This window comes from Rana temporaria, chromosome 9, assembly GCF_905171775.1.
Source record: "Rana temporaria chromosome 9, aRanTem1.1, whole genome shotgun sequence".
NCBI classification, from domain to species: domain Eukaryota; kingdom Metazoa; phylum Chordata; class Amphibia; order Anura; family Ranidae; genus Rana; species Rana temporaria.
In genome coordinates, this window is record NC_053497.1 from 167,144,927 (window position 1) to 167,166,583 (window position 21,657).

Genomic DNA, 21,657 nt, shown 5'->3' on the forward strand with positions numbered 1-21,657 from the left:
TATCTGCCTTTGAGAATCGGCATAACGATACTCTGATGCAGATTTGAAATTACGGCGGCGTATCTGGAGATACGCCGCCGTAATAGCTACCTGAATCTACCCCAATTTTTTTAGCAATTTTTAGGCATTTTGCCAAGGCACCTCTGAAGAAACCTCAAGGCACCTCAGGCTGAAAAAGGCTGCTCTAAACTTCTGCGAAAACGAATTATTAAAATACTGTAATAAACACAGACGTCAAAGTGCAAAGGTATTTCCTCTTAGTATTGTAAACTTCTAACACTTAGCTTCTGTTGCAGAGTAAAGGAAATAAGAACAAGAATAGAGGGAAGGAAAAAAAAAACAATATATACTTTATTTTCACAGAATCAACACTTGAGAATCAGTTGAATGCTGGAGGCAAAGCATAGATGCATAGTCATTGCCGGTTAACAATTAAATGTAATTTTGACACAAAAGAGGCACCACATCATGGTTGGAGAATATCATGACACTACAGTAGGTAAGTCATCACAAGAACTATTTGGTCTTCAAAAAAGATGACTTGAGATTTTTCTGAATTCAACTGGAATAGTCTGTAGGGAACATAATAGAGAACAATAACATAACTTTATTATCCATGTCAAAAACATTTCCCAAGATCAGAAACTAGATGAACAGAGTTGCTATATAGGGCCTCATGCACACTGGATGCCATAAAAATGCTGGTGGCGTTAGCTGTAGCTGTAGAATGAGTTGTGCAGCATTTTTTAGCTGTAGAGTTTTTTTTAGCTTTTTTTTTAGAAGCTATGGGCCAAATCCTCAGCCAGGCGGCGTAACTTAACTTTTTCCATTTAAGTTACACCGCTGCAAATTTCCCAAGTTAGTGCCCGATCCACAAAGCACTTACCTGGGAATTTGCAGCGGTGTAACTTAAATTCCGCCGGAGCAAGGCGTTCCTCTTCTCCAGGGGGCGATTACCATTTAAATGAGGCGTGCTCCCGCGCCGGCCGTACTGCGCATGCTCGTGACATCATTTTCCCGATGTGCATAGCGCGAAATTACGTTACGTCGGGCTTTGTGGATTGCGACGGGACAATAAAGTTACGTCGGGTAAAAAAAAAGATACGGCGCCAAAAAAAATATTTGAAATTTAAAAAAAATCGCGTCGCGAGCAAGAAAGGTCTGTTTTTACAAGGTGTAAACAGTTTACACCTTGTAAAAGCAGCCCTAATTTTGCGTTTGCAAAATATAACTTACAGGGAAAAAACGAAGCTGAAAAGCTTCGTGGATCTCCGTAAGTGCTAATTTGCATACCCGAGGCGGCATTTCGACGCAAAATGCCCCCAGCGGCGGATGCGGTACTGCATCCTAAGATCCGACAGTGTAAGTCCCTTACACATGTCAGATCTTCGTCCTAACTATGGGAAACTGATTCTGTGGATCAGTTCCAAAGATAGGAACAGGGATACGACGGCGTTACAGCAATTACTCCGTCGTATCTCTTTTGAGGATTTGGTCCTGTACTCCCACAAAAGCTTATGGTTAAAAAATGCTGATAAATGCCGAATAGTCGTGTTTTACAGCTTTTATCAGAGTTAGGTCTCATGCATACTGGATGTTTTTACAGCTGCTGTTTTTGGCATCAGATGTTTTGTTCTACAGTCAGTAAACTCCCCAGCATGTTATCCTATGTGTCCATGTTATCCTATGTGTCCATGTTGCCCTTTGTCTCCATGTTATCCTAAGGCCGCGTACACACGGTCGGTCCATCCGAAGAGAACGGTCCGAAGGACCGTTGTCATCGGTTAACCGATGAAGCTGACTGATGGTCTGATGTGCCTACACACCATCAGTTAAAAAAACGATCTTGTCAGAACGCGGTGACGTAAAACACAACGACGTGCAAAAAAAACGAAGTTCAATGCTTCCAAGCATGCGTCGACTTGATTCTGAGCATGCGTGGGTTTTTAACCGATGCTTTTGCATACTAACCATTGGTTTTGACCTATCGGTTATCAGTCCATCGGTTACGTTTTAAAGCAAGTTCTCTTTTTTTTGACCGAAGGATAATTGACCGATGGGGCCCACACACGATCGGTTTGGACCGATGAAACGGTCCTTCAGTCCGTTTTCATCAGTTTTTGACCGACCGTGTGTACGCAGCCTAAGTGTCCATGTTGTCCTATTTGTCCATGTTGTCCTATTTGTCCATGCTATTCTATGTGTCCATGTTATCCTAAGTGTCCATGTTGTTCTAAGTGTCCATGTCATCATATGTGTTCATGTCATCCTATGTGTCCATGTCATCCTATGTGTCCATGTCATCCTATGTGTCCATGTCATCCTATGTGTCCATGTCATCCTATGTGTCCATGTCAACCTATGTGTCCATGTCATCCTATGTGTCCATGTCATCCTATGTGTCCATGTCATCCTATGTGTCCATGTCATCCTATGTGTCCATGTCAACCTATGTGTCCATGTCATCCTATGTGTCCATGTCATCCTATGTGTCCATGTCAACCTATGTGTCCATGTCATCCTATGTGTCCATGTCATCCTATGTGTCCATGTCATCCTATGTGTCCATGCCATCCTATGTGAATGAATGAATGAATGAAAAACTTATATAGCGCGGCACATGCGAACTGAATCGCCTCTGGGCGCTGGTTGTTTGTGTCTCATGCCTTCAGAAAAGCAGGGTTTTGATCTGCCTTCTGAAAGACAGGTGGTTTTGCTCCAACCGAATGCTGGTTGGTAAAGCATTCCAAAGCCTGGGGCCCTGGAAAGCAAACCTTCTTTCTCCTTTGGACTTGTATTTGGTTTTTGGAACCTTGACCAGATTTTGGTCGGTGGATCGCAGAATGCGGTTGCAATTGTGCGGTTTGATCTTGTCGCATAGATATCTTGGAGCCTTCCCATGGATGCACTTATGTGTCAGGCAGAGTGCTTTGAATGCAATTCTGTCTTTCACTGGCAACCAGTGAAGGGATCTCAGTGAAGGTGAGATTGATTCCCAAGATTTTTTCCCAGTCACCAGTCTAGCGGCCGTATTCTGTACGACTTGTAGACGAGCGATTTGGTACTTGGGGAGCCCGAGGTAAAGGGCATTTGCATAGTCCAGTCTGGAATTCACGATTGTTCCCACCACGACTGCTACGTCTTCTTTGGGGATAAATGGAATAAGTCTGCGTAGTAGGCGCATCAAATGGTGCGCCCCGCTGACTACTGACCCTATTTGTGCGTCCATTGTCATGAAGGTGTCGAATATGACTCCTAGACTTTTGACTTTGGAGCTAGGGGAGATGATTTGTCCCAGAATGGGCGATGGTGTCCAGTTTGTTGCCAGTTGACTCTTCCGACTGGCATCAAACATAAAGAGTTCTGTTTTCGCGCTATTGAGTTTAAGATAACTCTTAGTCATCCAGTTTTCTATTGAAGAGAGACATTTCTCTAATCTGAGATGATGATCCTTTTTGTGGCAGATGCGAAAATACAGCTGCGTGTCGTCTGCATAAGAGTGATAGAGTAGTTCTTGGCTACTGATAATATCAAAGAGAGGACGAAGATAGATATTAAACAGCACCGGTGATAGGGGGGATCCTTGGGGGACCCCACATGGCACCGTGCGTTTTTCTGACGTGAAAGATCCCAGTTTCACTGTTTGTGATCGGTTTCCGAGAAAGGAGGAGAACCATGGTAAAGCATCTTCTGTGACTCCGGCGACTTCTGCTAGTCGTCTCAGTAGCAATTTATGGTCTACTGTGTCAAAAGCTGCGCTTAGGTCCAGCAGAACCAGGAGACACGATTCTCCTTCGTCTGCGGCCTCGAGCGCATCGTCCCATATTTTCAGTAAGGCCGTTTCTGTCCCGTGTCCGGGACGGAACCCGGATTGAAATGGATCCAGTAGGTTGTGGGTATCCAGATGCTGTTGCAGCTGTTTTACCACCACTTTCTCCATTATCTTGGACAGAGCATTTAGACCTGTTATGGGACGGCGGTGAGTTGGGTCCATAGGATCCAAATTAGGTTTTTTCAAGATCGGCAGGATTGTGCCCTCTTTCAGCAGGGAAGGCACTATGCCTTCTTTAAATGACTGATTTATAAGCTGTGTGATTGGAGGCGCCAGGATGTCGGCACATTCCTTCAGTAGCTTGGTGGGAATGATGTCATTGGGTGCTGTGCTGTTGCGCAACGCTCCAATGATATTTTTGGTGGTATCGATGGAGACGGGTTCCAGAGTGAACTTAGTTGATTGAAGAGGCTTTCTGTCGGTGTTTTGTAGTTGATTGAAGAGGGGGCTGAGTGGAGTATTGTTTTGCCGAATACTTACCCGAATTTTTTCAATTTTGTTGATGAAGAAATCCGATAGTTCATTGCAGAACTCTTGGGTGTCTGAAGTGGGGACTTCAAGACATCCCGGATTCATGGTCTGGGTGACCATCCTGAAGAGTTCGCGTGGGCGATTCATTGCGCTGTTAATCACCATGGAAAAGTGAAGTTTTTTGGCTTTGAAAATTTCTTTGTGATATCGTGTTGTTACTGCTTTGTAGAAGTTGAGGCGGTCTTCTGAAGGACTTCTTTTCCAGGCGGCTTCCGCCCTTCTGCGCTCTTGCTTCAGTAGCGACAGCTGGTTATTGAACCAGCTGGACTTTTTTTCCCGGCTGCGGACTTTGCGCTTTGGTGCTGCTAAGTCGGCTGACTGTAGCAGAGCTGCATTTATGGCATCCAATGTATCTGAGGCTGCTAGCTGAGGAGGAATAGCCCCAATTCGGTTTCCCAGGGTAGATTTGAAGAGTTCCGAGTGGAGCTTCTTCTGAGATCTAGCCCAGTGTATTGTCACCGGCTTGTGCGCTTTCATAACTAGTGGAATTCTGGGAATTATGAAGCTAATTGCATGGTGGTCTGTCCATGGCAAAGGTTCATTACCCAAAATGTTTATTTTCTGATTTTGTCTGAAAATTAGGTCGAGTGTGTGACCTGAAGCATGCGTGGGTCCGCATATAAGTTGCTGAAGTCCTATCCCTTCCAGGTGGTCGATGCAGGCCTCCGCGATGGGATCCTGTGAGGAGTTGGCCCACAGATTGAAATCCCCGAGCAGCAAAAGATGATTGCTGTTAAGGGAGTAAGCGGATATGAACTCTGTTAATGCTGGTAGCAACTGCGATTTGGGCCATGGGGGCCTATAGCAGAGGAGAAATGTGAACGGTCTCCTGGGAGTGAGCTTGAAGTTGAAGCGTAAGGGTTTCCATAAAAGGTAGAGGATTTTGAAGGACCGGTTTAGTGATTGCAATATGAGACTTATGAATCACCGCCAGGCCTCCTCCTCTTTGCCCTATTCTATTTTCCGTTAAGATGCGATAATTTGCTGGTACCAGTTCTCCGAGAATGGTGTTGCAGTCGTCTGACAGCCAACTTTCTGTAATAAAGAGGCAGTCTAGATCGTTTTGTAGTAAGAAATCATGGATTTCTGATCGGTGTTTTACTGCCGATCTAGTGTTAAGCAACGCACATGATATGTGCTTGAGCTGTGTTGAATGGTTGAAATTTTTGATGATCGATCGACGATCGAATCTCAAAAGTTGATCGGATTTTAAGGCTTTTGTGGCGACGGCAGGTAATATTGTTGCGAATTGTCTCAGACCCCAAATGGTTTCTGCAGAGTATCGCAATTTAACCATTGTTGCCAGTCACCGTGGGCGGGGGTGCGGGTGTTGGGTGAGAGAGGATTCGCAGAATCCTTGCTCGAGGGAGTTTTTGGTCCAGAGGAAGGCAAAAAAAACCCTGGGCAAGCTGGCCAATGTGCTGCGGCAGGGAAAAAAATTCCTTCCTGATCCCTAAAGGCGATCGGATCAAACCCTGGATCAAAGACTGAAGGCTATGGAGGGGAAAAGGGGGGGATGCTGGGTGTCACTGCTGCTGGGGTGTACCAAGATGGCCGCCAGGCAAAACACAGGACCCAGGCTGGGGGGGCTGTCAGCTTGGTAAAAACAATAATTTTACCGATCAGGTTGCTGAACAGGGGGTGGAGGGGACCTCTAGGGGTGCGGGGGCGAAAAACCAGAGAGAATCTGCACTATTGGTAGTAAGTGCAGGGAGAACGGTCGGCGCGCCGGTAGGCCGCGGCTGAAGCCGCGGACTTTCCTGAGGTGCGGCGGCCGCGAAAAGGAGCAGGCTGGCGCGGGCGTGTAGAAACGCCGAAAATACACCCAGGGGGGGTGTCTGGGGGCCACCACAATCGTGGGTGGCCGTGCGGGCGGCGATGCCGGGCGAAAAGACGGGGCAGAGAGCCGCAGAGTGGGGTCTGTGTGACGGCTGCCCTGAGAAGGACGGCCGTCAGTGGTTCCCCAGGATGTCAGGCCCTGAGAGGCAGGGTCTTACCTGCGGAGAAAAGATGGAGTCCACGAGGAGAGAGAGGAGCTGGTTCCTGGTTCCTAGGAGCTGTTTCTTGTGCAGCGCAGGTATGGAGAGTCTGCCTAGCTTCTGACTGCCAGGTCTGGGTGAGAGCAGGCTCGTAAGCGGAAGGTCCGAAGCACCCTACTCCACCGCTGACACTGACTGACTGACTGACTGACTATGTGTCCATGTTATCCTAAGTGTCCATGTCATCCTATGTGTCCATGTCATCCTATGTGTCCATGTCAACCTATGTGTCCATGTTATCCTATGTGTCCATATTGTTCTATGTGTCCATGTTGTCCTATGTGCCCAATCCCCATAGGCAACATTTTAAATATTTTTACTGGTTATATGTTTTTAGTTACAGAGGAGGTCTAAGGCCAAAATTATTGCTCTCGCTCTAACGTTTGCAGCGATACCTCACATGTGTGGCTTGAACACCGTTTTCATATGTGGGCGGGACTTACGCGTGCGTTTGCTTCAGCATGCAAGCACACGGGGACATGGGCGCTTTAAAAAATATATATATTTTATTGTTCACTTTACTTTACCTTATTTTAGTTTGACACGTTTTTCCGCAAACAATAATAAATAAAAACGGGTATTGCAGAGTATTGCGAGGTATTGCAGAGCATTGCAGAGCATTGCAGGGTATTGCAGGGTATTGCAGGGTATTGCAGAGCATTGCAGAGTATTGCAGAGTATTGCAGAGCATTGCCGGGTATTGCAGGGTATTGCAGAGTATTGCGGGGTATTGCAGAATATTGCAGAGTATTGCGGGGGTATTGCGGGGTATTGCAGAGTATTGCAGAGTATTGCGGAGTATTGCGGGGTATTGCAGAGTATTGCGGGGGTATTGCGGGGTATTGCAGAATATTGCAGAGTATTGCGGGGGTATTGCGGGGTATTGCAGAGTATTGCAGAGTATTGCGGGGTATTGCAGAGTATTGCGGGGGCATTGCAGGGTATTGCGGGGTATTGCAGAGTATTGCGGGGTATTGCAGAGTATTGCGGGGTATTGCAGAGTATTGCGGGGCATTGCAGAGTATTGCGGGGCATTGCAGAGTATTGCGGGGCATTGCAGAGTATTGCGGGGTATTGCAGAGTATTTCGGGGCATTGCAGAGATTGCACAGTATGGGGCAGAGTATTGCAGGGTATTGTATGTATTGGGCAGGGATGGCTGAGCAGGGATGGATGGATGGCTGGATCTGTGACTGCAATTGTCACAGATCCAGCCCGCAGCACTGCTGCTGCCTCCGCTCTCTCCCCTCTCACATTGTGCCGTTCGGTACAGAGAGAGGAGGGAGGAACCGGCGTCATCACATGACGCCGGTTTGTTTACAAGTGATCGCTCCGTCATTGGACGGAGCGATCACGTGGTAAACCGCCGCTATCAGCAGCGATTTACGGCGATCCGTGAAATGCGCCGGGTCCTCAGGAGTTAAGGAACCATCCTTTATTCTACGGCGTGCGGTGGTTAAGTGGTTAAAGCAATCTACTGATCTGGCCAGAACCACCTCTGGAGGGAGTCTGTTCCACATTTTCACAGCTCTTACTGTGAAGAAACCTTTCCGTATTTGGAGATGAAATCTCTTTTCCTCTAGATATAAAGAGTGATATATGTCCCCCAGGGCAGTACCCAGACCCCCGTAACCATTGTATGCCCAATTACTTGGTACTTTTGATTTTTCACGTTCGGGGGACTTTAGTGGGGTTCGTTATTCGGTTCCGAACTTTCCCGATGTTTGAAAGTTCTGGTGCGAACCGAACAGGGGGTCGTTCGGCCCGTCCCTAAGGGCCAGTAAGAACAAACTCTCAGGCCCTGTACACACGATCGAACATGTCTGCTGAAACTGGTCCGCGGACCAGTTTCAGCGGACTGATCCGACCGTGTGTACAGCCAAGCAGACAGGTTTTTCAACGTCACCGCCACGTCACCGCGCTGTCTGTCCACGGGGATTTCGGTTTGATGGTGTGTACAGCCATCAGACCGAAATCTCCGAGCGGACATGTCCGATGAAAACGGTCCGCGGACCATTTTCATCGGACATGTCCCCTCGTCTGTACGGGGCCTCACAGCTTCAAAAACAAAGTCAATATTATATGTTACTGTATATATACTTTTCTATGTATGGAAATCTGCATTTCCTCTTTACATACTTTAAAATCACAAAACTAATTTCTTCCTCTTGAACACAAGCACAAGAAGTCCCGAACTTACCCGTCTGTTGTATTTTTTTGGAAAGACAGAGGAACATGAAACCCAGGAAGAGGAAGACAATACCAAGAGCGCAACCTAACCCACACAATGCGTTCTCCTGAACATCAGAGGGAACCGGGTAGTCTGGAACTAGAAATAGAGAGCAAAAGTGAAATACAGATATAGATGGATCTGACTGTACATGTACAAGTGAGAGTTCCGTGATTTTTAAAGGGGCAGACAGAAGATTGCTTTGTGTGACTGCTGGATGACGCAGAATTAAAAGGTGTAAAAAGTTCTCTAAATTCAGGTACCTAAAAAAGAGACAGTTGTAATAAAATGTAACCACTTGACCTCCGGAAGATTTACACCCCTTTATAATCAGGCAATTTTGGGCGATACGGCACTGCGTTATTTTAACTGACAATTGCGCGGTTGTGCAACTCTGTACCCAAATAAAATGCAAGTCCTTTTTTCCCCACAAATAGGGCCAGATTCTCGTAGACTGGCTTAAAAATGCGGCGGCATAACGTATCTCATTTACGTTACGCCGCCGCAGGTTTTACGGGCAAGTGCTTAATTCACAAAGCACTTGCCTGTAAAGTTGCGGCGGCGTAGCGTAAATCCTCCGGCGCAAGCCTGCCTAATTCAAATGATCTGGGTAGGGGGCGAGGAAAATTTGAATTAGGCGTGTTCCCGCACCGAACGTACTGCGCATGCGCTGTCCCTAAAATTTCCCGACGTGCATTGCGCTAAATGACGTCGCAAGGACGTCATTAGTTACGACGTTAACGTAAATGGCGTCCAGCCCTATTCACGGACGACTTATGCAAACAACGTAAATTTTTAAATTTTGACGACGGCCATACTTAACATTGGTTGCCCCTCATATAGCAGGGGCAACTTTACGTGTCGCAAATCGTACGTAAACGTACAACGTCGTATCTTCACTGCGTTGGCCGGTCGTACATTCGGGAATTTGCGTATTTTGCTAATTTGCATACTCGATCGGGAAAACGACGGAGGCGACACCTAGCGGCGGAAAAAAAAATTGCATTTAAGATCCGGCAGCGTAAGAGCCTTACGCCTGTCGGATCTAATTGTTATCTATGCGTAACTGATTCTAAGAATCAGTCGCATAGATACGACGGCCCAGATTAGGACTTACGACGGCGCACATGGCGTTGCGCCGTCGTAAGCCCTTTCAGAATCTGGGCCATAGAGCTTTCTATTGGTGATATTTTAACACCTCTGTTTTTTTGTTTTTTCACTATAAACAAAAAATGTTGATAGTTTTGAAAAACAAAATAATATTATTTACTTTCTGCGAAAAAAAACCATCCAATAAAAAAATATAATTTCGGAATATATTTAAGTCAATGTGTATTCTGCTACATATTTTTGGTAAACAAATCCCAATAAGAGTATATTGATTGGCTTGTGCGGAAGTTATAGCATCTATAAACGATGGGATATTTTAATTTTTTTTTTCACTAGTAATGGCTAGACACTGAAATATTTTGTTTCGGAATTTAGGTTTAGGCCTCTTTCACACGGGCGGACCGTTCAGGAACGGGCGCTCCATGCAAGCCTATGGAGCGACGGATGTCAGTGGTGACATGTACGCTGACATCCGACCCACTCCGATCCACTACAATCAAACGTATGGCGATACATCGTCATCCGTCCATGGCGGATCGGATCGGGTGAGATCTGATGAAAATGGACATGCTGTCCGTTTATTGTCCGATCTCTCCATAGGAGACAGCGGCGCTCGACAAGCCCCTCCCCGCTCAGTGAGCAGAGAGGGACTTGTCATCCGCTGGCTCAGCAGAGCTCAATGGAGAGATCTCCCGCTGAGCTGGCAGAATCCGCTTGGTGTGAATGAAGCCTTATTCCGAAAAATGCATTTATTTAGTTACTCCCAAAATTAGTTTTTATTTATTCAGCTTCGTTAAAAAATAAATTCGTCCAAAAATCCAAATTAAGGTCGAATCTGTCAATTGAAGGCTTATGGGGCCAGATCCACAGTGAGAGTACGCCGGCGTACTTTCAAATTTCCCGCGTCGTATCTTTAGTTTGAATCCTCAAACCAAGATACGACGGCATCTGGGTTTGATCCGACAGGCGAACGGCTTCGTACGCCTTCGGATCGTAGATGCAATACTTCCGCGTCCGCTGGGTGGAGTTTGCGTAGTTTTCCACGTCGGGTATGCTAATTAGCTATTTCCGACGATCCACGAACGTACGCGCGGCCGTCGCATTCTCTTACGTCGTCTCTAGTCGGCTTTTTCCAGCGTATAGTTAATGCTGCTTTTTTGCGGCGTATAGTTAGATTTGCCATGTTAAGTATGGCCGTCGTTCCCGCGTCGAAATTAGAATTTTTCTTTTTTTTGCATAAGTCGTCCGTGAATCGGGATGGACGTAAGTCACGTCCAAGTTTAAAAAATTACGTCCTTGCGACGTCATTTCGCGCAATGCACGGCGGGAAATTTCGAAACGGAGCATGCGCAGTTCATTCGGCGAGGGGACGCGCTTCATTTAAATGAAACACGCCCCCTAATCGCCGATTTGAATTCCGCCGCCAGAAATACACTACGCCGCAGTAACTTATGGAGCGAAATCTTTGAGGATTTGAAAGAACGCCAGGTAAGGTACGGCGGCGTAGCCTATCTCTGATACGCTGCGCGGGTGCAGATCTATGTGGATATGCCCCATGATGTCTGTCGGATGTTCTAAGAAGATTAGACGAACCAGCTAAACTGTACGCCGCCGTAATCATACATTTCTGGTCGAATGCTCCGCCCACAAGCTATAAGAAGTAGAATTCTAATGTTGTTTGTAGACATGTGCACAACAAAAAGTTTTGTATTTTTTTGTTCCGTTTCGTCTCGTTCTGTAGATTCGTAAAGATTCGTAATTTCGTAAGACTCAAATTTCGTAAATACATAACAACACGCGGCTAATCCATATTGAGATATACCTTCTCTTAAGCCCCGTACACACGGTCGGACTTTTTGCCAACAAACGTCAAAATGAGCGTTTTCCAAAAAATCCGACTGTGTGTACGCTCTATCGGACAAACTTTTTCGGTTTCAAAAGTCTGGCCAACTCCCCTCCCAAACATCTAGGGGATCAAAGTGTTAAATGTGTGCCTAACCAGGGTTCTTGTGTACTGTATGTTGTACTTTTACTAGGGAAAGCAATCGATTTTATTCCCTACGTTGCGGCCCCTATTTTGGGGCCGCAACGTAGACGCAATAGTAGACGCTATAACTTTTGTGTAAACCAATCAATATACGCTTATTGCGATTGTTTTTACCAAACATATGTAGAAGAATACGTATCGGCCTAAACTGAGAAATATTTTTTTTCATATATATATTTTTTGGAGATATTTATTATAGCAAAAAGTAAAAAATATAGATATTTTTCAAAATTGTTGCTCTTTTTTTGTTTATAGCGCAAAAAATAAAAAACACAGAGGTGATCAAATACCACCAAAAGAAATCTCTATTTGTGGGGAAAAAAGGACGCCAATTTTGTTTGGGAGCCACGTCGCACGACCGCCCAATTGTCTGTTAAAGCGACGCAGTGCCGAATCGCAAAAAATGGCCTGGTCATTAGGCAGCCAAATCCTCCAGGGCTAAAGTTGTATAAAGTTAGCTACCTATGGATAAACAATAGAGTACATGTACCATGAATTTTCGTTTCCATTTCTAAATCGATTTATCTCTTTTGTATTTCTTTGTTCATCTATGCTCGCTTTTTCTGCACTCTTACATGGACATTACAATGTATTTTGCTGCTTAATATTGCTGCTGTCTTGGCTCACATGCTTATCATTCAAGTCTGCTTTTCTCTTTATCTGTATTTTGATTTGGTACATTAGTGTTTTTGTACATCATTCTAAGTACACAGTGGAATATTTTTCAGGATAGGGATTTACATTTACAGTGTTACTAAACCCACAACAGCAAACTCAGTCTGTAAATGCAGTAAAGCATGCTTGTTATACTCACTGTGGAACCTAAGGGGTTAATCCTCTGCATTGTGTAAAAAAGTCTGTTTGATCCTGTCTTCTCTGATCCTCCCCCTTTTTACTGTCCCCAATCCATCCGCTGATAGAACAGAGCCTTGGAGGCACTCTGCACATGCTCAGTTTAGTGTTTATTGCTAGAGAGTGTTTTTTTTTTTTTGGGGCGGGTGCATATGATCAGCACAGGGCTTATCAGCACTGTCCAGACAGAGGGTCAGGGGTCCTGCAGTCAGAGCAGAATGAAAACTTCTCTTACAAGCTTTTACCAGTGCTCAAAATGCCCTCCCTGTGTTTTGGTAAGCCCGAGGGGTGGATTTCTGCTTAGCTAATATGGACTGTGGCCTAGGGCAGTGGTTCTCAACCCTGTCCTCAGGTACCCCCAACAGGTCATGTTTGCAGGTTTTCCTTTATCGTGCACAGATGCTTTAAATCTGAGGCCCCGTACACACGACAGAGGAACTCGACGTGCTTGGCACGTCGAGTTCCTCGTCGAGTTTTGGGATGAAGCCGCCGAGGAGCTCGGCGGGCCGGCTTCTCCCATAGAAGAACGAGGACAACGAGAAAATAGAGAACATGTTCTCTATTTTCTCGTCGAGTTCCTCGGCGGCTCTATCGAGCCAAAACTGTACAGACGACAGAGATTCTCGGCAGAATCCGGGTTTTGACCGAGTTTCTCGGTGAATTCTGCCGAGAATCTCTGTCGTGTGTACGAGGCCTGAGTCAATGGCTTGGTATTTTGGACAGCTATTTTATCTAAGAGAAATTCCCAAAACATGACCTGTTGACCTTGAGGACAGGGGCCCAGATTCAGGTATTACTTGCGCTTTATTTGCGGAGGCACAGGGCAATGATTTTGCCCTGCGCCCACGCAAATATTTTGCGCTGCCCTCGATTCACGGAGCAGTAGCTCCGTAAATTGCGAGGGCGCGCCGGCAAAATTGCCCGGCGTAAGCGCGCGCAATGTAAATGATCCCACCGGGGGCGGGAATCATTTAAATTAAGCGCGCTCCCGCGCCGAGCGTTTAGCGCATGCTCCGTCGGAGAAACTTTCCCGACGTGCATTGCGGCAAATGACGTCGCAAGGACGTCATTTGCTTCAAAGTGAACGTGAATGGCGTCCAGCGCCATTCACGATTCACTTACGCAAATGACGTAAAATTCGAACGTCGCGACGCGGGAACGCCGGGTATCCTTTAGCATTGGCTGCCCCTGGTTTTAGCATGGGCAGCCTTACGCTAAAGATGCCGTACGCAACCGACGTAACTTGCGTACGCAGGGGGCGCGCAACATTGTGAATCGGCGTAAGTATGCAATTTGCATACTATACGCTGACCACAATGGGAGCGCCCCCTAGCGGTCAACGCAAGAATGCAGCCTAAAATCTGCGTGGGATAAGAGCCTTATGCCACGCAGATTTTAGGCTGCAGTCGGCGTAACGAGTTCTCTGAATCAGGAGAACTCGTTACGCCGGCGCAAGTTACGCAGGCGCAATTGCTACCTGAATTTGGGCCAGGGTTGATAACCACTGGCCTAGGGCATGGAGCTGTTGTACAATTCATCCCAGAAGTCATATTTCTGATGGTCGGTAACCTATTTCCTGTTCAGGCAATCCATCTGGGTCTTCTTAGTTGCTGTCCTTGAAAAGCTTGTGCATTTTTGTTGCGTCCATATACCTAGAACAGAACTTGTTAGGTAGGTTCTAAATTTATTGACAATGAGAAGGCAAACTGCCCCTTCCCCTATGCCGGCAATGGCGCATATGGTGTGTCTAGAACAGTGATGGCGAACCTTGGCACTCCAGATGTTTTGGAACTACATTTCCCATGATGCTCAACTACACTGCAGAGTGCATGAGCATCATGGGAAATGTAGTTCAAAAACATCTGGGGTGCCAAGGTTCTCCATCACTGGTCTATGACATCAATCTCATTGGTGAGATATTAAAGCTAGCCAGGTGACTAGGGTAGGAGAGAAGCGGCACAAGACAGTTGACCTAGGGCAGTGATGGCGAACCTTGATATTTTACATGGTGTGAGGGGTTAGCTCGGTAGCGGGGTGTGTGACCCCTTGAATGGGTTCACCACACACTGAATTTATACAGACTGGCAGTCGAAGACAGTTGAAAACAACGTTTTTTGGTTTATTTTTCCATCTTGCTGAAAAACAATTGCAAGCATCCAAACAGCATAAACAAAATCAAACATAAAATAAACCCTAGCCCACTTTGGGTGTCTACCTTCCACACAGGAACCTACCTATGGAGTCTAACACAGCCTAGCGCTGGGCAGACAGTGCTGGTCATACAGCACAAACAATAGTCTTTTGATTTTTATCACACAGAAAAATCAATGGTCTCCTCACCTTCTCAGGAGACTTTCAGTACGCTGCTCTCCTACTCACAAAGCCTTAGGAATGATGCAGCAAATTAGTGGTAATCCTCTGGGCTTCTTATAGAGGCCTTAATTGCCTCATTATGAACAGCTAAAGTTTTTCAACGGCCTTTAGCCTTTCTCTGGCTACGTTTGTAGCCGACGCCCGATAATAATCTGTGTATCGTCTAAACAAGGCAGAAATGTATGTCCCATCAGTGACAACACCCACAGATTTACCTGACTTCCTGTCACAATAGTTACATAGTTACATAGTTAGTCAGGTTGAAAAAAGACACAAGTCCATCCAGTTCAACCACAAAAAAAAATAAACAAACAAAATAAAAAACACAATATAATCCCATACACCCAACTCCATACCCACAGTTGATCCAGAGGAAGGCAAAAAACCCCAGCAGAGCATGATCCAATTTGCTACAGCAGGGGAAAAAATTATTCCTTCCTGATCCCCCGAGAGGCAATCGGATTTACCCTGTTTTGGAACTACATTTCCCATGATGCTCAACTACAGGGCAGAGTGCATGAACATCATGGGAAATGTAGTTACAAAACATCTGGGGTGCCAAGATTCGCCATCACTGACCTTGGGGAACAGCAAGTATAAATCTGATACTGAGGCCGCGTACACACGGTCGGACAAAACCGATGAGAATGGACCGAGGTTCAGTTTCATCGGTCCAAACCGACCGTGTGTATAGCCCATCGGTCCAAACCGATGGTTAGTACAGAAAGCATCGGTTCAAAACCCGCGCATGCTCAGAATCAAGTCGACGCATGCTTAGAAGCATTGAAATTCGTTTTATTCAGCACGTCGTGTGTTTGACGTCACTGCGTTCTGACCGGATCGGTTTTTGGAACGATGGTGTGTACGCACATCAGACCATCAGGCCACTTCAGCGGTAAACCGATAAAAACGGTCCGTCGGACCATTCTCATCGGTTTGGAACGACCGTGTGTACAAGGCCTGATGATCACAGATTACTTCATTAAGGCAAGTCAACTTCAAGAAGCTAAAACAATTTGTAGCATGACTGTTATACTGACCCCAGTATTCAACGATAGTCCTGCTATCGCCCGCCACTTGCACATTACAGGAGAAGATATCATTATAGTTGGGGGTGACGTTGAGGTATGAGAAGGCCTGGAAGCTCCCGTCAAACAAGGCAAAGTATCCAGGAGATTGTGGCTCTCTTGACAACAGTTCTCCATTCTTCCTCCAGGTGACGGTGAGTGCAGGAGGGTACACGTCTTTGATGAAACAGATCAATGTGTTGGGCGACCCGATTCGGAGGGGATGTGCTGTGAACACCTTCGTTTGAGTACCACCTAAAGATAAAGCATGGAAGATGAAGAGCCGTTTGTTGCTGCATCCTTAGATCCAGTCTGAAATCCCTGTTCTATATAAATAGTGCACTCAGGGTAGTGGTAGAACAGTATCAGAAGTAGGAACTTGGCTGTACTTCAAAATAAAAATAAAATTTCCCCTCAATTAAAAAACTGAAGCATATCATGTGTCATGATAGACGAGGCTTTCATGCTCTTATGGCACCAAGCAACACACAATGCTTCCCCGAGCAGAATAACAGCGGTCACCTTTGCGTAACATACTATACAGTACATCCAATGTCAACATATCGCTAGTTGTTGTTGACATTGTGGGGTCAAGAGCGAAAGCAAAATCTGGTGCAAACCAATCAGCTTCCAGTTTTTTTTTTATTCTTATAATTAACCATTTATAGTAATACTATATGTTCAACAGAGTTTTGTTTCTTCCCAGCGCATGCACCCTTTGTATTATCGGCGGCAGTGCCGGCCCAAGACATTGTGCTGCCTGGTATCAAGAATCAAATGCTGCCCCCTTGCCTGACACATACACTGACCCCCCATACCTGACACATACACTAACCCCCCATACCTGACACATACACTGACCCCCCCCCCTTGCCTGACGCATACACTGACCCCCCATACCTGACACATACACTGACCCCCCATACCTGACACATACACTGACCCCCCCCCCTTGCCTGACGCATACACTGACCCCCCATACCTGACACATACACTGACCCCCCTTGCCTGACACATACACTGACCCCCCCCTTGCCTGACACATACACTGACCCCCCCATACCTGACACATACACTGACCCCCCTTACCTGACACATACACTGACCCCCCATACCTGACACATACACTGACCCCCCATACCTGACACATACACTGACCCCCCTTACCTGACACATACACTGACCCCCCATACCTGACACATACACTGACCCCCCTTACCTGACACATACACTGACCCCCCATACCTGACACATACACTGACCCCCCCCTTGCCTGACACATACACTGACCCCCCCCCTTGCCTGACACATACACTGACCCCCCATACCTGACACATACACTGACCCCCCCCCCTTGCCTGACACATTCACTGACCCAACTGACTTTTACTTCCTGCACTACTCACACACACCACCCCCCCCCCCCATACAGCTCAATGTAGTTCGGTGAGGATCCGTCCTCCTCCCTTACCTCTGCTGTTTGTGGCTTCATCGACCATCATCAGGGCTCTGCTCAGGGACCATGCCAGCGCCATCCACCCACTCCATGGAGTCATCGCTGGGCGGGAGAGCAGCTGCTCCTCTCAATGATCCCATCTCCGTTGAGCCCCGCCCCTCCGCTGCACACACAGACACACAGCGCCGCACCAGAGGGACAGGCTGGAGTCCCAGAGCAGCGCTGTGTTATATACGGTCCCCGTCTGTCTCCTGGGGGGGGGATGTGAGGTGCTTGCGGCGATCAATGCGGCAATTTGTTTCTCAGACAGTGGAGCGGGAAGCGGAGCTGGCGGGCGGGCGGCAATTTGCCGCCCCCTTGAAAGTGCCGCCTGGTACCATGGGACCAGTGGGTCCCATGGTAGGGCTGGCTCTGATCGGCGTACTACAAGTGAAATATCTCCTAAATGGCACACGTTTAGGAGATATTTCCTCTTCCTATAGGTAAGCCTTATGCCGCGTACACACGATCATTTTTCAGCATGAAAAAAACTTTGGGGGTAATCCACAAAAGGGATACGCTGTCGTATCCCTGTTTCTATCTATGGAACTGATCCACAGAATCAGTTTCCAATAGATAGACAGAAGATCCGACATGTGTAAGGGACTTACACTGCCGGATCTTAAGATGCAGTACCGCGGCCACCGCTGGGGGCATTTCTCGTCAAAATGCCGCTTCGGGTATGCAAATTAGCACTTACGGAGATCCACGAAGCTTTTAAGCTTCGTTTTTTCTCCGTAAGTATTAATTTGCCGTCGCAATATTAGGGCTGCTTTTACAAGGCCTAAACTGTTTACACCTTGTAAAAGTAGACCCTTCTATCCCGCGTCGCTGACTCGCCCCATTAAATTAGGAACGCCTTGCGCCGGACGGATTTAAGTTACACCGCTCAAAATTTCTAGGTAAGTGCTTTGTGGCTCGGGCACTTGGGTAGAGATTTTGCGGCGGTGTAACTTAAATGGCAAAAGTTACGTTGCGCCGGGTTTTTGTGGATTAGGCCCTTTGTTTTTAAAAAAATGTCATTTAAAATGATTGTGTGTGGGCTTTACATCATTTTTCAGGTTCTGAAAAACTACAAATATTTTTTTCGAACATGCTGCATTTTTTAACATCGTTTTAAACAATGTCGTTTTTCGAGTTGTAAAAAATGATCGCGTGTGTTAAAAACACGCGCATGCTCAGAAGCAAGTTATGAGACGGGAGCGCTCGTTCTGGTAAAACTACCGTTCATAATGGAGTAAGCACATTCATCACGCTGTAACAGACAGAAAAGCGTGAATCGTCTTTTACTAACACGGAATCAGCTAAAGCAGCCCCAAGGGTGGCGCCATCCGAATGGAACTTCCCCTTTATAGGGCCGGCGTACGTGTTGTGCGTCACCGCGCTTTGCTAGAGCATTTTTTTTAAACGAAGGTGTGACGTTTTAATGATGAAGTTGGAAAAACAATGTTTTTTCTACATGCTGAAAACGTTTTTTTTCATGCCGAAAAATTATCGTGTGTACGCGGCATAATTCTAGGCAGACCTATAGGTAGAAGTAGCAAAATAGGGTTTACAAACACTTTAAGGCTTGGTTCACACTTGTGCGAACAAAGTTGGGAGCATGAAATTGTCCAAAATGTCTTGGTATGCTGACACCTTAGGAGTTCCCTTCACTGGAACTAAGGGGCTGAGTCCAACCCCTGAAAAACAACCTCACACAATTATCCCCCTCCACCAAATGATTTAGATCAGTACACAAAGCAAGGTCCATAAAGACATGGATGAGTGAGTTTGTGGTGGAGGAACTTGATTGACCTGAACAGAGTCCTGACCTCAGCCCGATAGAACACCTTTGGGATGAATTAGAGCGGAGACTACGAGCCAGGCCTTCTCATCCAACATCGGTGCCTGACCTCACAAATGCTCTTCTGGAAGAATGGTCAAACATTCCCATAGACACACTCCTAAACCTTGTGGACAGCCTTCCCAGAAGAGGTGAAGCTGTTATAGCTGCAAAGGGCGGGGCCAACTCAATATTGAACCCTGCGGACTAAGACTGGGATGCCGTTAAAGTTAATGGGCCAGATCCACAAACAAATTACGCCGGCGTATCTATGGATACGCCGCGTAATTTCAAAGTTCCCCCGTCGTATCTTTGTTTTGTTTCCACAAAACAAGATACGACTGAATGAGGGCTCGATCCGACTGGCGTACGTCTTAGTACGCCGTCGGATCGTAGGTACATATTTACGCTGGCCGCTAGGTGGCGTTTCCGTCGATTTCCGCGTCGAGTATGCAAATTAGCTAGATACGCCAATCCACGAAACGTACGTCCGGCCGCCTCATTTTTTTACGTCGTTTGCGTAAGGCTTTTTTCGGCATATAGTTACCCCTGTTCTATGAGGCGTATCCTATGTTAAGTATGGCCGTCGTTCCCGCGTCGAATTTTGAAAATGTTACGTCGTTTGCGTAAGACGTTCGCGAATAGGGCTTTGCGTAGAATGACGTCACCGTCTTAAACATTGGCTTGTTCCGGTTTCATTTCGAGCATGCGCACTGGGATACCCCCACGGACGGCGCAAAAAAAAACGTAATTTACGTCAGGTCACAACGTATTTACATAAAACACGCCCCCATCACACTCATTTGAATTCCCCGCCCTTACGCCGCCAAAGATACACTACGCCGGAGGATTCGAGGATTCGAAAAAAAAAAAGTTACTGCGGCGTAGTGTATCTTAGATACGATAAGCCCGGTGGATATATGCGCCACGCTACGTGGATCTGACCCTATGTGTGTTGAAAGGCAGGCGTCCCAATACTTTTGGTAATATAGTATATTTCAAACAGGACGGCCTATTGCTCAACTGGCTGAATTTCAATCCATCCATGGCCAGCTTTCCACCATATCTCATTTAAAAAGTTGTTCTATGTTCATTGTTCTCACGTGAATCAAACCAAGAGACAATTCCTAAAGAGATCCTAATATTAATTAGAACAGTTAAATAAGTGAAAGGGTGGACAAAGTTGCTGAAGCCTAATGCCCCGTACACACCATCACTTTATGTGATGAAAAAAAACGACACTTTCTGTGAAGTAAAAAATGACGTTTTTGAAACTTCAATTTTCAAAGACGAAGTTGCATACACACCATCGTTTTCTCACAATGATCTTGCAAAGTCAGGTTACGTTCCACCACGTTTTACCATTGAAGCTAGCTTCTGGGCATGCGTAGATGAAAAAACGTCTTAGAAAACGACGTTTTTTGCTACACACGGTCAATTTCTGTGAGGTAAAAAGTGCACTTTTGAAAAACGACACATAAAATTGAAGCATGCTTCAATTTTTTTCTGTCGTTTTTTAGAAGACATAAAACGACGTTTTTGCCCACACACGGTCAATTAAATTGACGTTTTTGAAAATGACGTTTTTTTCCATCGCAGAAAGTGATGGTGTGTACGCGGCATAAGAAGAGTTTATACTCTGTTTACTATAGGGTGTATTTATAAATAAATTAGCATAGCAATTCATCCAGTAAATAAATGTACTCTTGTTCTTTGTGAATAAGGGAAAAAAAGAGATGCTATTGGGCTATTTGCTGTGCTGTTAGAATGTTTATTATTGATGTAAAATGGAAAGACAGCGTTCAGCCACTAGATGGCGATGCGTATCATTTCTTGAGATACTTAGCACCATCTATCTGCCAAATGTGGTATTTTCCATTTTAAATCAATGAAAAACATTACACCTGGCAGGAAAAATTCTCTCGCCCCATTCTCACAGGGTGAATGTACATGCACTTTCCAAAGGGTGAATTTCTATAAGGAGTTGTTATAAATACACCTCTTTGGCCTGGATTCATGTAGAAGCGCGTATCTTTGTGCGGGCGTAACGTATCCTAATTACGTTACGCCTCCGCAACTTTTACAGGCAAGTGCCGTATTCTCAAATGAAAGTTGCGGCGGCGTAGCGTAAAAAGGCCGGCGTAAGCCCGCCTAATTCAAATGTGGTAGATGTGGGCGTGTGTTATGTTAATTTTACGTGACCCCGCGTAAATGACGCTTTTTACGAACGGCGAATGCGCCGTCCGTGAAAGTATCC

The 21,657-nt window shown here is 46.1% G+C and overlaps 1 protein-coding gene across 1 annotated transcript in view; it reads right to left on the reverse strand.

The window, feature by feature from the left end:
* Positions 1-319: 319 nt before the first annotated feature.
* The window catches only part of LOC120914300 (class II histocompatibility antigen, M alpha chain), a 29,397-nt gene continuing 8,059 nt past the window's right edge, over positions 320-21,657 (reverse strand). Inside the window, exons 3-5 of the mRNA XM_040324933.1 lie at positions 16,054-16,335; positions 8,602-8,730; positions 320-572 (exon numbers count right to left, since the gene is read on the reverse strand). Of these exons, the coding sequence (XP_040180867.1) occupies positions 559-572; positions 8,602-8,730; positions 16,054-16,335 (425 nt within the window). The 3' untranslated portion in view covers positions 320-558. The remainder of the gene's footprint in view (positions 573-8,601; positions 8,731-16,053; positions 16,336-21,657) is intronic.